At 35.3% G+C, this 14,878-nt stretch overlaps 1 protein-coding gene across 4 annotated transcripts in view; it reads left to right on the plus strand.

Annotated features, from left to right (window-relative positions):
• LOC123867011 (putative protein kinase C delta type homolog) overlaps window positions 1-14,878 on the plus strand; it is a 28,974-nt gene that overhangs the window by 8,874 nt on the left and 5,222 nt on the right. The window contains exons 1-5 of one of the 4 annotated variants that reach the window (XM_045908841.1): window positions 1,859-5,902; window positions 6,089-6,199; window positions 7,288-7,365; window positions 9,452-9,588; window positions 14,558-14,731. In XM_045908841.1, the coding sequence (XP_045764797.1) occupies window positions 2,221-5,902; window positions 6,089-6,199; window positions 7,288-7,365; window positions 9,452-9,588; window positions 14,558-14,731 (4,182 nt within the window). In that variant the 5' untranslated portion in view covers window positions 1,859-2,220. Of the gene's footprint in view, window positions 1-1,857; window positions 5,903-6,088; window positions 6,200-7,287; window positions 7,366-9,451; window positions 9,589-14,557; window positions 14,732-14,878 lie in introns of those variants that run through there. The other 3 variants (XM_045908845.1, XM_045908843.1, XM_045908844.1) reach the window with 3 other exon arrangements.

Below are 14,878 nucleotides of genomic sequence, written 5' to 3' on the forward strand. Positions count from 1 at the left end.
AGTAATGTGTGTGCAACCATGGCTTGGCGGTTAGAGTGTCGGGCGCGAACCCAGAAGACGCAGGTTCGAATCCTGCCGGTTTCACAATTTTTGATAAGTATTTAAAAAATATTTAAAAATTTCCTGTATGTAAAAACATTCCTGTACCTATGTGTAACTGTAGGTAATTAAACACTACCATAAAAATTATAAAAATTAATGTGCGATTAGCTTAACGACACTGGGTAGATTTAAATTTAATTATCCAAAAGCGCTTTGAATAGAAATAGTTTTTACTGTTTTCCATTAGATAATAAATTATGTACAATGCATTCCAGCGAAACTTGTGCTACGCTAAATATTTCGTGCTACGCTTGTCGCTACGCGGGTACTAGCTACCATCGTAGCACCAAGTTATCCGTAGCGTATCCGTAGTCTCTACAAGCTGCCTAAAGTGCACAGTAAAATTGAGAAATTGTTACAAAATACTTAAGTCACAAATTATGTAACGTTTTATATTATATTACCATTCTAACATTAACTAAAATTCAGGTTTAGGTTTTGTAATTCCCATAAAAAAATCACTTTGTTTGATTTATTTAAAAAAAAAAAATATTCTCAGTTGAAATGCAATGAGATAAATTACTTGTTTTTTCGATATTTGGAAGAGCTAGCTTGCATTCTTTCAGACTTACAAGGATACTTTACCTGAAAAATCAAAATTTTCTAAGGGTAAGGGCGATGGGAAACATTACGCACGGTCAACTAGTCGCCCGGCAACTCGGTCGACGGCGCCTGATTAGAATCTGCAAATTATGTGGAAGTGGCCGTGTGTATACTGTATACGCACGAAAATGCCGCGATTCCCAGCGCTTACACACGGTAACTTCCATATAAATTACAGATTCTAACGTCAACCGAGTTGCCGGGCGACTAGTCGACCGTGCGTAATGGGTCTTAGAGATTGCAATCCGAGTCGACTCCATTGTACATACCGTATGAGATCTACGACACGTTTGGTATTAATTTTTGGGCCGTAGGGATGCTTGGAGTTTTGACGCAAAATTGTGCATAGGATAAATACATATCTATAGATAAACAATATTGGCTCACTGTTAAGACCTTAGTAATTGCATAGAGCTCGACCGAGGGAAAATAGATTGGTTTATTGCACACTAGTTGACCCGCCCCGGCTTCGCATGGGGAGCCTACCAATTCCATAGACAAGAAATGGGTATGAATGTGGTATATTAAATGTGTTGTATTATGACTAAGAGTCAACTTTCTACTGTTTTACTAATCGTTTTGCTTTATCCGTTGAGGAGTTCGATCCTCTATTTCCGAAAATGATCATCAAATCTTCACCAAACTTACATTGTACTAACCTGACAGTGAAACCTTTGTAAAAAAAAGAAGAATTGTGAAAATCGAGTCTTTGACGGAGTTATGGAGTAAAGTCGATAAAAACTTAGATCCCGTATCCCGAAGAATCCCTAATTTTTTTCGGGATAAAAACTACTCTATATATTAATTAACCCATAGTATCAGCTACCACTGTACCAAATTTCATTCAAATTCGTTCCGTAGTGGTCGCATAATTCGCGTACAGACAGACAGACAGACAAAAATTCCCAAAAAAATATATCATTATTGAAACGGCTGTGGGCTCGGATGGTAAAAGAGGGAGGAGTTTGTGAAGATGAGGAAGAAACAAAAGTAATGAATTTGTTTCATATGTTCACGAAGATTAACAATTATGTACTACAAAAATATAACTAAATAAATAGTAAATGCAAGAAACAGTTAAAAATTCAATAATTAAATAGTAAATATATACCCTTAAGTAATTTGGCTTAATTGTTGAGCATGAAAGTATACTATTTAAACTAGGCATACTGCTGACGCTAAATATATGGATTTCGTGTTATGATTTATTTTCGTCTTTCTATACCAGAGTCGAGCCAACAAATGCATTAAGCTGTTTTGAGATAAATAATTTAAAACTAAAAAAATTGCTGAATCATTATTTAAATAGAAAGTATTGAGATGTCTAACCAGAGATAGCAAGAATCAATATTTTTACGTCATCAATCAATCATACGAATGGTTCACGAGGCGGGAGTCAAGTGGGCGGGAGGCAGGTGCGCGGCGCACGCGCTTCGATCAGTCTGAACCGTGCGCTCGCCCGACGGCGTCGTCGGCGGGCTAAATTGTCGTGTGTTCATAGTTTATCGCGGTACTATGCCTCTGTTTTCCGATCATATAAGCAACATGTATTACAGTGGATCTTCGGCTTACACAAGTTCGCCGTATAGTTATAGTAGTGCAGCTTCTCCATTCGGATCTTCGTACAGTGCTTCTTATCTCAACCCCGGTGGAAGTTACAGTTCTCATTCATCTCTTGGAGGATACTCTCGCGCGCCCCTTAGTTCGCGATGGTTAACGAGTGGTGGTCGTGCGTATTCACCGATGCTAAGTCCTATCTCAGAGAAAGGCACCTCGAGCCCGGTTAGAATAAATAGTCCTAGAAGGATCCCTATATCAGGTAGAAGCTATGTGCCATCCACATATACCTCACGGCCTATTAACATTAATACTGCAGATATTGACGTATCTCGAGACAAATATCGTAAGAAATTACTAAGTTCAAATTCGACTACACCTACAGGGTTGCCACCGAGACGTGAAAGTCCTTTAACTAATAAAGAAAACGGACATGACAAACCTGATACTGGTATTGACACGTCACCTGGTCCTCGACGATCTACCATTAAACGCGATCGGGCAGTAGTAAGACTACACACTGTAAAAAGAAAAGAAAGAGATTCTCCGCGCAAGCCTCTTGAAGCACCAAATAAAGCCACTAATAACGATTCGCCCAAAACAGAAAATCAAACAGAATCAAAGAAATGGAGAGAAAAATTAGCCGATGATTTGGCATATAAAACACAAAAAGAAACGAAATCATTGGGAGCTAAATTAGTAGAAAAATTTACCTTGAAAGAAAAAGTTGACGATGAACACGATAACTGTACAAAAATTTCTCCTAAAACTCTCATAGATGACGAAAAATCTTCTGTACAGTTAAATAATGATGATGTAATAACTTTCCCAAACAAATCTGTGGACAGACGTTGCTCGATGGAGCTTCTGGCTGAACAAGCTTCTTTATTGGATTCATTAATTAGGAGAGAGAATTTAAGTACTGCATCTTTAGATTTAAGTAAAGTTGGAGCTAATGATAATCTCACTACTGATATAAACTTGGAGCCTAAAGACACTAAAATAAGAAAATTATCTCATCAAGAAAATCGCTTAACCACAACACAATCAGACCACTCTTTGCACGATCTCCTTGCATCAAAAGACAATAAGGAGCAAATATTCTCAAAAAGAAGGAGCTTACGAAAATGTTCCTCTGGTGATAATATCCGTAAATTAGATTGTATCAAAGAAATTCCCAAAAAAGCGAAGGCTTTAAATTTATTACCTGCTGAAGAAAAGATAGACATGAATAAAATATTGAAACCTAAAATCAAAACAAAAATAACATCAACTGTAGAAGTTACTTCGACAACTCCTCAATTGAAATTTTTCGTTGAAAATGTTACTGTTGAAGAAACGTCTCGGCCATGTAAAAAAGATATTATATTTAGTAGTAGAGTAGACGAAAACCCCTTAAATGAAATTTCAACTGAAATTGAAGGTCGAAGAAAAAGTGTTAAGTTGAAAAAACAAGTAAAACCACAAGCAGATATCCAGGAAGATACAAGTATGAAAAAAGTAGATCATAATAATGGGAAAGATAAGAATTTACCAAATGTAAACCTACAAACAACAAAAGGGCATAGAAAAAGTATAAAATCAAAAATTAAGGATAAATCTACACCTCTAGAAGATACTGGAAATTTAACATCCCCAGAACCTGAAGATGGAAACTTTTGGGAAAAAATTGGAAAAAGAGAAACAATATATTTAATTCAAAGAAAACAAAACTTAGAAGAAGCTAAAGAACGGAGTAAACGATTACTATTTTGGTTCCCAGAAGAAGAAACTTGCGATATTGATACAGAAAAAAATGAAATTGTAGATAAGCCACTATTCAAAGAGGTAACTAATGCAAATTGTGTAGAAACAATTAAAGAGGCAAAGAAAATTTGTACACCAAGAAAAGAAAATGAGATTATAAATGCACCTATAAATAAATTAGAAGGAAAAATAAATACTAAAATCGATATTCATGACAAAAAATTGACAAATACTTCTACTGTAAAAGATATAAATTATTCCGAAGTTATCGAAAATACTTCTTCTTCTTCACATGTTAAAACCAATGAAAATATTTTAAATGATAAAAAAGTTGTAGCTACTCCTGACTTTATAAAATCTGAGAAATCAAATCTTAATATGAGAATGTGTAAGACTAGCAAATCAGAGAAGAATAGTGAAAATGATAACACCTGTATAAATAATTTAAGAGACATTAATAATCAATACGCAGAAGATATCGAGAAATCGAAAGTAGTTTTAAATAAAAATACAGCAGAAGATACTAAAAGTGTTACAAAATCGAAGGATGGTAAAAAATCCAATATTGGAAACCAAAACAAGAGTTTAAATAAGGAAAACGTTAGTAAAAATCAAAATATTTCCGTACCGCAAGCAAATTCAATGAATGATTTAAAAGAAACACTAAGCATAAATAAGACTAGCAAATCAGGCGAGAACAATAAAAAAGAAAACAACTATGTAAATAATTCAAAAGACATAAATAATCAGGGAATAGAATTTACAGAGGATATGGAGAAATCCAAAGTCACTTTAAATAAAGGTATATCAGAAGACACAAAAAATATCACAAAATCCAAGGATAGTAAGAAATCCAATATTGATGAGCGAAAAAAGAGTTTGAATAAGGAACAATCTATTGAAAATCAGAACGTTATAATACCAGAAGCGAATTTAATAGATCATTTAAAAGAAACATCAAGCATAAGTAATGAAAAGGAATCGAATAATATATCAAGTACATCTCAACCTAATCTCACGCAAGACTTAATTACAATAGAACAAAAACATGTTATATCTTCTGATATAGGCCACGAAACAAATCTTAAAGATGAGTTTGAAAAAGTTCGTACAATCCCGATTGAAAATAACGCTGAGCTATCTCCCGATACTGCGATAATCGATGTATCTAAAAATAACATACCTGAGAAAAAAACTATCGAATTTCCCATCAATAAGTCATCGAAGGAGACAGATGAGAATAATGGAATTACTGAAATTTTTGAGATAAAAGCTGAGCAACCAGACGTGGTATCGACTTCTTCAAATTCACCAAAAGAAGCAAGTGTAATAATTGAAAATACTGATATGGAAAATAAAAAAGATGGTAAGGTAGAAGCAGCAAAAACAGATGACAAAATAAAAAATTCAAACTTGCTAGTTGATCAAGATAACAAAATACTACTGAAAGAAAATGATATAAATATAGAAGAAAAAAGTACAAGCAATTCACAAATACAAAAAAATGAGACCACAGAGACAGAAACTAAACCTGAAATAACAGACAAGCCCGTTTCATCTACAGATGCCTTGCAAGTGTTCTCTAATAAAAAACCTGCTAAAGAAGAAAAGGCACTGAAAACACTTATTGCTACACCACGCCCTCTTCAAAAACGAAACCCTCAAACAATTCGTTCTTCTTCTTCTTCTTCTGAATCATCTGACGACGATTCATCGGAAGATACAGAAGAAGACGGGCATGAAGATCAAGGTGAATCAGGATCTAGTCATGGTTCAGCTGAATATCGCGAATGTGAAAACAATCCTGATGGAAGAACATCAACGGGCTCTGCTGACTCGGGCTTTGATTCTTCAGCACCAACTTCGCCATCAGGTTTTCTACACGCTAAAAAAGGTAATGTTAAACAATATTATATGTATTACTAACTTGTATATAAAATACACACCGATGCACGCATGCTTTGCACGGCTTTAAAGCACATTATAGTACCTACACAGGAAGGGAACAGCACGGAGCAAGTGTCCAAATATTAAAAAGAGTCTTAACTCTTAACCCGCAACATGGCTCTATTTGTTGTAGACTGCGATGTTAACTGTCATCGAAAATGTGAAAAGTTAACGGCAAATTTGTGTGGAGTGAACCAACGACTCCTTGTGGAAGCATTGGCATCTCGAACGACATCAAAGAAAGGTTTGTTTGAAATAAAAGCAATATTCATATGTATAACAGTATTATATATTATGTCTTCTATGCATAATATAATTTATTCCATAACAGTTTCGGATAAAACATGTTTGTTTATGTTATGGCGCGTCGCGTGGGCGCACAATGCGGCTGCCGCTCTCTGGATAGAAGCCAGTACCTTCCTGCTCACCTGTACTGTACAGAATTAATAGAATCGTTGCGACTGAAATTAACAAAGACTTTCTATTTTTTGCTATGTACATTGTACACCTACGTACATTTTTACTTTTCAAACAAAATAAAAGTCATAAAGAAAGCCGTTTTTAAATGTTTAGTGAATTTAATGAATTTGTGTAGATTTTATCGAATCATACTTTTAAGAAGACTTTGGTCATAATGATATTTATTTCCAAGCCACGAATTGGTCAATTGGTCAGCATATTTTATGACACAGTTAGATCAATCATCGTATACAGCCAATGCCAGCCCTTGTAGTTCTCGAGTGCAATCGAAAGTTACGATGATCGCCGATTTATTTGGCGGGGCTTCAAACGTTACGTAGGTATTTTTATCCATCCAGACTGTCAGACTCTTTGTTGGCATTGCTCGTTGGGAGTTTTGTTTTACGGCAATTTTGCGATATTTGACTAGATCGTCGATAAAAAAAGACCAAACAAATATTTATAACAGTAAAAATACAAAGACCAAATTAATATATTGTTGAAGGTGCTATATTTTTGGATTTTTTATACATTTGAACACACACTAAACATTTGAGTTTATGAATTTTTCTTCTGAGTGAAGAGACAGGTTTTTAACTCAGTTTATTTAGCCTAAATAGTAGGTACCTTTACTATTTAACTGAGCTATAAATTCTTTTGAAGTGTGTACTTACCTACTATTTATTTATTTTAAAATTCTTGAGCCAATCTTATGAGAATCTCAGACATAATAGGTACCTGTTTATAAAATACTAAGTAAGTAGTTAGTTGTATTGTGACAACGATCTCTGTTTCCCAGGCATGGCGATAATGTAAGAAATTTGATGCCCTAAATTGTCTTTGGGCAGTTAGTTTTATAATGTTTATCTGCAGGTGGAGACAACCCCAGTACCTCGGCAGGCGCCACACCTCCCCAAACATTTACCCACGACGTCTTAGAACAAGAGTTGGGTAAGGAAACAAATACTAGCTCGGACAAACTTATCTCATCTGGGTGTCCTTCAACTCTACATATTTTCTTCTTACAAATGAAAGCTTTGCTTACACTGCCGCCTTAACTCCATAACACGTTTCATGAAAGTCTATTATTCTATTTAACAATTTAATAAACATCGCACCATCCAATTTTATTTAAAAATCTCTTCAAATAGGCACCTAAGTATATTTTTCTATTTCTGTGAAGCGTCAGGTTTATTTTAGTCCATGCAAACAAGCTACTCGATAAACTCTATTTCAAGAAGAACTTTTAGTTCGTATGTAATAAATTTGTGCTTCCTGACACAATTGGCAAAAAGTGAACTGTATTTCGAAAGCGGCTAAAAATAACGACGCTAGCAGCACGTTAGGACTTTCTCTTGGGGTGCTGAGTGTTTCTCATCCCACATCTATAGTTTCCGCCTACCTAACATGTTGTGAAAAATTTTAAACTAAAAAAATTATCATAAGAAAGTTCAAATATCACCGATGTATAATTAAATGTTTGGTCACATAAATTAATATGTACTAGACACTTTTATTCAAATAATATTGCAATACCTGCTCATTGTCTTTTTTTAATACTTAGTTGTTAAAACTTTAAATAATTACACTCTTTTAGATGCTCGTATACCTATCTACTATTTATATTAACCTTGCAATTTAGAAAACCGTCTTATTTTTATTTCTATTTAAGTTATGGTAACTTGACGTACCTATACTTTATTTTTATTGATTGCGGGTTGTAGCCTAGGTTAATTCGTTTATGTGTTCGTTCGGTTTTTTGAGAGCAATCGGAACTTATGTAAAAACACAATAGAACCTCTCGGTGGTCGAGGCATGGATGTAGAAAGTAATGGGTAGAGTTATGATGACGTAGCACCACCGTAGCACAAAATATGGCATAAGACGGTTCCTACGTACAACAAAGTTATTTGAACTTTAATTTTATTTATTAATATTTGCTAGTGTTTGCCTTTATATGCTTATTTATTTTAAAGCATCGTAAAACTCATAACTGTTCAACACAAATTTTAAGTTTTTAAAGCTAAGGATGTGTAGATTTAATTTCGTGATAACCACAGATTTTTTGACTTTGTTATCTATTGTATAAGATGAAAACTACCTACTTATAAACTTACTTAATATCTAATATTTATTTATTTACACAAGAAACTTCACCTTTCATACCTACTAGCATCAAAAGGGAGGATTCCTTCGAAAAATATAAACAAAATATGTTCCGAGATGCCTTTTATTAAACCACTTAATTAAAATATTGCATTCTTTAATAAGATGACCTTGATACTGCATGAACCTGGTATTTTTAAAGAGCACGTGAATTTTCTACTTATCTACCTACAAAACAGCATAACTGAAAGCATAGTTCTCGTGATGATGAATCATAATAGGTACTCGTATTATCTTATGGTTTTTATGTTTTGAAAATCAATTACTCACTAGTTCGTGAGATAATTTACCTAAATAATTTTGAACTAAGTAAAGTATCTGAAACAAAAATACAATATAAAAATAGGATTATCAAACCTACTTCTGTATAGTGATTGGTGGATCAGGCAGCAAAGAAGATTTACCAGGTACCTACTTGGGAAAATTTTCGGATTTGTGTGTGATATTATTTTTTTAATACCTAGCTAGGTATATCTAGACCTACAACCTTAGAAAAGGACTGGCCAATATAATATTCCACTTTGCGACTTCAATATTAGGTAGCTATATCTACGTACTTAAAAATACCATAAAACGGATTATTTTCTTCTTTTGTAATATACCTACTTACTTATTTCTTCTTACAAATAATAAAATCATGGCTTAAATAAACTTTAATAATAAAAATAGAAACTTGAATTAATTGTTATGACTTTGGGCGCTTTCATAAAATGCTAGAATCCTATAAATATTTAATAATCCGGTACCTACCTATGAAAATTTTATACGTAATACCAGTTTCCATCGCCGGTGATAATAATAATAATCGGATATAATCACTAAGTTAAACAGAAAGTAGCACTTGTAGGACTTATAAATAAAATTATTACAGAGCATTCGACGGCTTATGACCTGTTCCGGAAAACTGGACGGTTCACGCCTCCTGCCAGGACCATCCCACGCTTCAGGAAATACACAATCGAAGATTTCCAGTTTATAAGGGTTTTGGGCAAAGGAAGCTTCGGTAAGGTGAGTAAATTAATCCACGCTTCCATACTAAAATTTAAATAAACGCGAAAGTATGTCTACTGTCTGTATTTTATTACCTTTTCACGATTTTAACGAATCTTAGTACATAGATAGTTTACAACCCTGAAACTAACATAGGTTATAGGCTGCGGTTTATCCCGGAAAGTCAAAAAGTTTCCAAGGGATTTTTGATAAACATAAATCCAAAAGTCGCGGGCATCATCTAGTTTTTTAACGTCTAAACTATCGTAAGTGATATTCATTGTAAGTAAGTAACATGAATGTATGATAGCTACTAAACTCACGTGTTTGTCGGAGTATAACCAAACCCAACCGGGGTCATTTTTCAATAGGCCTCAAGGAGACTGAAATAGGACCCCAGATGGGTTCGAAACTAGTCGAATATATTCCGATTTATTTCCGAGTTTAACCCTCATACATTTATATTTCATGATCTAGTTTTTTCATAAAAATACTAAATAAGTAGCGAGTAGGTGCCTACGCAGCATTGTATAATATCAGTGGACGTCCCACACTCACTTTTCGTTTTGTCGCCATTGTTTTGAGCTGTTTGGTGAACATACGAGTAGATATTTCAAATGAATACATAATATTTTAAGACTAATGTATTTTCTTTCATTGCTGTTGGCCCACTTGTACCTAAATAGAAGTGAATGCGATCTTCAACGTGCCTAGGTACCTATAGTTGAGGCGTGCCGTATACTTCGATCTTATTGATTTAGTTTAATCTTATTTTAGTTTTATAAGGGTATTTTAAATTAAATCACTCGGAATTCATAAACACTTGTACCTAGGTACATCAAAAAACAAGGTTATCGAAGTCGGTTTATTTTGCAAATTTTTTATTTCACAATTTTTTGTGGCTCCATTGTATTAAAATATGCTAGATGCCTGGTTAAAATCCTACTGTTTACTAAGCTATTACACTGATCGCAAGCAATTTACTCTTATCTATTGAGGAGTTCTGTTCTTTATCTCCGAAGATATTCATCAAATCTTCACTAGACAAAAATGGAAAATGGGACAAGCTCTAAAGTATGACCTACCAAACAAAAAATCGCGTAACAAACATAAATTAAAAAAAAAAAAAAACATACAGTCAAATTGAGCACCTCCTTTTTTTGAAGTCGGTTAAAAATGAATGCGAACATATCGTTCTAAAAATAAATACAAAACATAAAGCAAGAGAATTTGCCAAGAAAAAAACTGGCTATCGCCTACAACAAAACACTTTTGTGTCGGCACCACAAACTTGCGACGAATTTTAAGATTATGAAGCTGTTGAAAGATGCGCCTATTCCATCAGACGCAAAGAACATCATCACATCTTCACTATTGTCAAAGTTTATGTCTGTTCAAGAAGAAAGTAGAAACCATTAGACAGATGGAGAGAGAGACAGAGACCCTGGGTCCAAATCTTATAGAATTCCAATTCCAAAGTCATATTGTTCGTATTGTTTAAAAAAATGTTTTTATAAAGAAAGACCAAAGTTTTTTAAAAAGATGTTCACTACGAGTAGCACTCGAGATACAGCTGATGATGAATAGAATACAAAAGGTAGACGTGAATGGAAAGTGATATTCCGGATCAGTTGTAAAATAAGGGTCCCACAAGGTTCTATTTTAGGACCGTTTTTGTTCCTCATTTACATTAATGACCTTCCTTACCTCGCTAAGCATAATCACAATCAGTATTACCTGAAACTCACAATCACAAAGTACTACGGTATAAATAGGTAATCCGTTAATTTTGAATAATGTGTTGGATAAATCTTACAAATATTTGCAAAACCTCGTTTCGCTCATTTGAATGTAATAAACGTGAGAAAAAATGTTTACTTCAGAGCTTATGTACAAGTAGGGGGTGTTCTGTGTGTACAAGCTACTAGCTTTTGCTCGCGACTTGGTCCGCGTCCCACGGGAACTGACTTTTCCCGTGAAGTTTTCCAAAAAAATTCTTTCATATATAAACCTAGTCTTACAATTACAAAAACCCAATAAATTAAGAATTATCCTATTCGGTCCAGTCGTTCTCAAGTTAGGTATATGGTGTGACCAAGAGAAATTATAGCGATTTCATTTTTAAGAAGATTTCAAAACAGGGCCAGTGACAACATTCTATCGATAATTAATAATACAAAGTCCGTTTCGACTTGGTCTCGAGTCTCGGTTGCAGGAAATGTCAAATTATTATATTTATATCAAATGTTTGAGTACGATGAACCCGATTAAGAACAGTCTCAGTGGGGCACATATATTTTTATAACAGTTTATATAACAAGTAGGTAAATAAATTTATTTACCTACTTTTCCGTACTCAAAAAAAAAAGCAAAACTTATGAAATCATCTCTGTCGGTCACTTAGGTACCTACCTACTTAGGTATTAGTTTAGGGGACACTGATCGTGCAAGAATATATTTTATTCGGTTACAAGTTAGGTAACTGTTGACTGCGATCTCATCAAGTTATAATGCAGTCTAACACGGAAGCCATACCTTCCCCTTAGGTACCTTTTTTTTATTTTATTCACTACAGGTAAGCGCTAAGACCACAATCACACCTGATGGAAAGTGATGATGTGGTCTAAGATGGGATTGGTAGGAAACACAGATCGCGGAAGAGTATTCCAAACCTTAGCCATGCGTATGAGGAATGAAGACGCAAAACCTACGTATTGATTTCTAGTTTCTACATGGCGTCGTACCGGAACGCTACTGCATTGGCACTTGGCGTACCTACATAACTCTTATGTTTTAGTTAACTCTCTCTTCGGCATTAATCACATGCCTAATGGTAGAGATTTTCTTGGGATAGTAATAATGCGGAAGCGGAGTCCTATTTCAGCTCTTAGATCCAACGCTTACGTCACTTACGTAGTTTTTAACTACCCATAAATATATCTACTTACAAATAAGAACCTACACATGTAGGATTCATCGTTTTTTTATTAAAATACTTGTTAAGTACCTACCATGTTTTATTTTTTATTTAAATAAAAACGGGTAGCAGGTAACTAGTTATTGTATTTTTTTTAAAGATGACTGTTTCACTTATGTTTATTCTAGGACCAGGCTAGCCAGTTATGATATTGAATATCTACGAGTACCTACCTATAATATGAAAGAGTCTTTGACTAAGCCATGCATAGATCCAGTAACTTTTTTGGAAGTCGCTGAAAAATCTAGAAAAATTCTAAATCGTTATAGGTACCTACAAGGACTTAGGACCTACCTACTCAAATCTCTATACCTACCTATCAGCACAACACGGTTTATTTTTCTACGTAGGTCCAACAGACCACGTTACCTGTGACGTGCATCAGTCGTGATAAATGTGATTAATCCATAAGGAGCGTAAGCTGGCAGAACATAATGGCATCTTGCCACTCGCTGTCTCCTTTACCTGCCCTGCAAGTATTACAACTCTAGTCGGGCTATTTCTGGTGTCGACATCACTACTCACATTTAAAACGTCGCTCGCCACGTGTCATCGGCCTCGTGAATACAATAGATTAACTTATTAAAAATAACTCCTGTTTGCACCATTCTGAAGAAATAAAGGAAAGAGATTTAATTCTATTATTTTATAAGTAGGATAGCTTGGTAGGCGTGCTAAATAGTCGTGACCAGACGATCTCATAAGCGATGCCCCATTACGTTGGCCTCTTAACAACAGTCAAGAAGTTTTCAGTCTTTATGTATTTAGACACCTAAACGATGTAACTGTGTTTAGGTAATTATTTCCGCTAAATCAGACCTTTTTCTTTTTCTAAACAATACTACTATTATGATAATGAAGCGGAAGTGTCTGTCTGCCTATCAGCTAACTTTTCACAGCACATACGTTTGACCGATTTTGATAAGGTAGAATTAGTTTACATCCCGGACAAAGACTACTTTTATCCCGGATAATCAAAGAGATCCCACGGAATTCTTCAAGGCCCATTCGTTTAACCGATTTTTATGATACTTGGTACAGAGATAATTTGCATCTTGGAGAGTCAAAAAGGCTACCTTTTATCCCGAAAAATCAACGAGTTTCCACGACATTAAAAAAAATCTTAATTCACACGGATGAAGTCGCGGACATCATCTAGTAAGACATAATATGTAACTTTTGAGTTTCTTAGCACGAGATCAATGTGTTCCCGGTATCTCGCTGCTTGGCCCAAATGCCTTTGACGCCGAGCCAGAAATACGGAGAAAACTCCCATTTATTTCGATTAAAACGAAAATAACGACAATATCGCGCATTTGACAAAGTACCTACGTAATATTTCCTGCTAAATAAATCAAAACTGTAATCATACTATTTCATATAAGAGGCCATCATGTTGTAATTACCAATAAACACGTCTTACCTAAATATCTATAGGTACCTAATCACTCTATACTTTGTTCCTTCTGGCGCGCGCGTAACATAGTTTTGCAATCTACTTAGATTTTAGACTAAGGGCCTTTTCAGTGCGACGCGGACGACCCACGCAGACGCCCGCGACGGACGGCAAAATGTGAAACCTCAACAACTCCGCGACGCGGACAGCTCCGCGTCGCTCTGAACGCGCTGTTGAGGTTTCATACACCCCACCGTCCGCCGCGGACCTCCGCGCAGGCCATCCGCGTCGCACTGAAAAGGCCCTAACACTTATATTATATACCATTAGTAAAGTTTTTCTTATGAATTTAGGCTTATCATCATCACAAACAATTCATGTTAATTTGCGATAGTCTACATTGCACTCGTGCGAAGCCGGGGCGGGTCGCTAGTAGTAAATATACCTACCTACGTACGGTCTGTATTCAACTGACTCTATCTCTGTTTACGCGGCTAGTTTTTGTGGCAAAGTAGGTAGCTTTCATTTGAGATAGGTAAGTAGGTAGGTACATTTCTATTTTGTTGCCATCATTCTTTATTCATTACATTTATATACTATGCACTAAATTACAGGTAATGTTAGCAGAGCTCCGAGGTACAGAATACTACTACGCCGTGAAATGCCTGAAAAAAGACGTTGTACTGGAAGACGATGACGTGGAGTGCACTCTGATTGAGAGGAAAGTCCTCGCGCTCGGCACCAACCACCCTTACCTCTGTCATTTGTTCGCAACTTTCCAGACTGATGTAAGTTGCCTGCCTTTTGCCGATAAATATATACATGCCGCTGAATAAGATAGGTACCTACATATCGGGAATTTCAACAGCGGAAGACAACGAACCCATGCAAAATTAGGTATTATCGGGCAAAGTATGCTGACCATGCCTAAGTTG

The sequence above is a fragment of the Maniola jurtina genome, chromosome 7 (genome assembly GCF_905333055.1).
Source record: "Maniola jurtina chromosome 7, ilManJurt1.1, whole genome shotgun sequence".
NCBI classification, from domain to species: Eukaryota; Metazoa; Arthropoda; class Insecta; order Lepidoptera; family Nymphalidae; genus Maniola; species Maniola jurtina.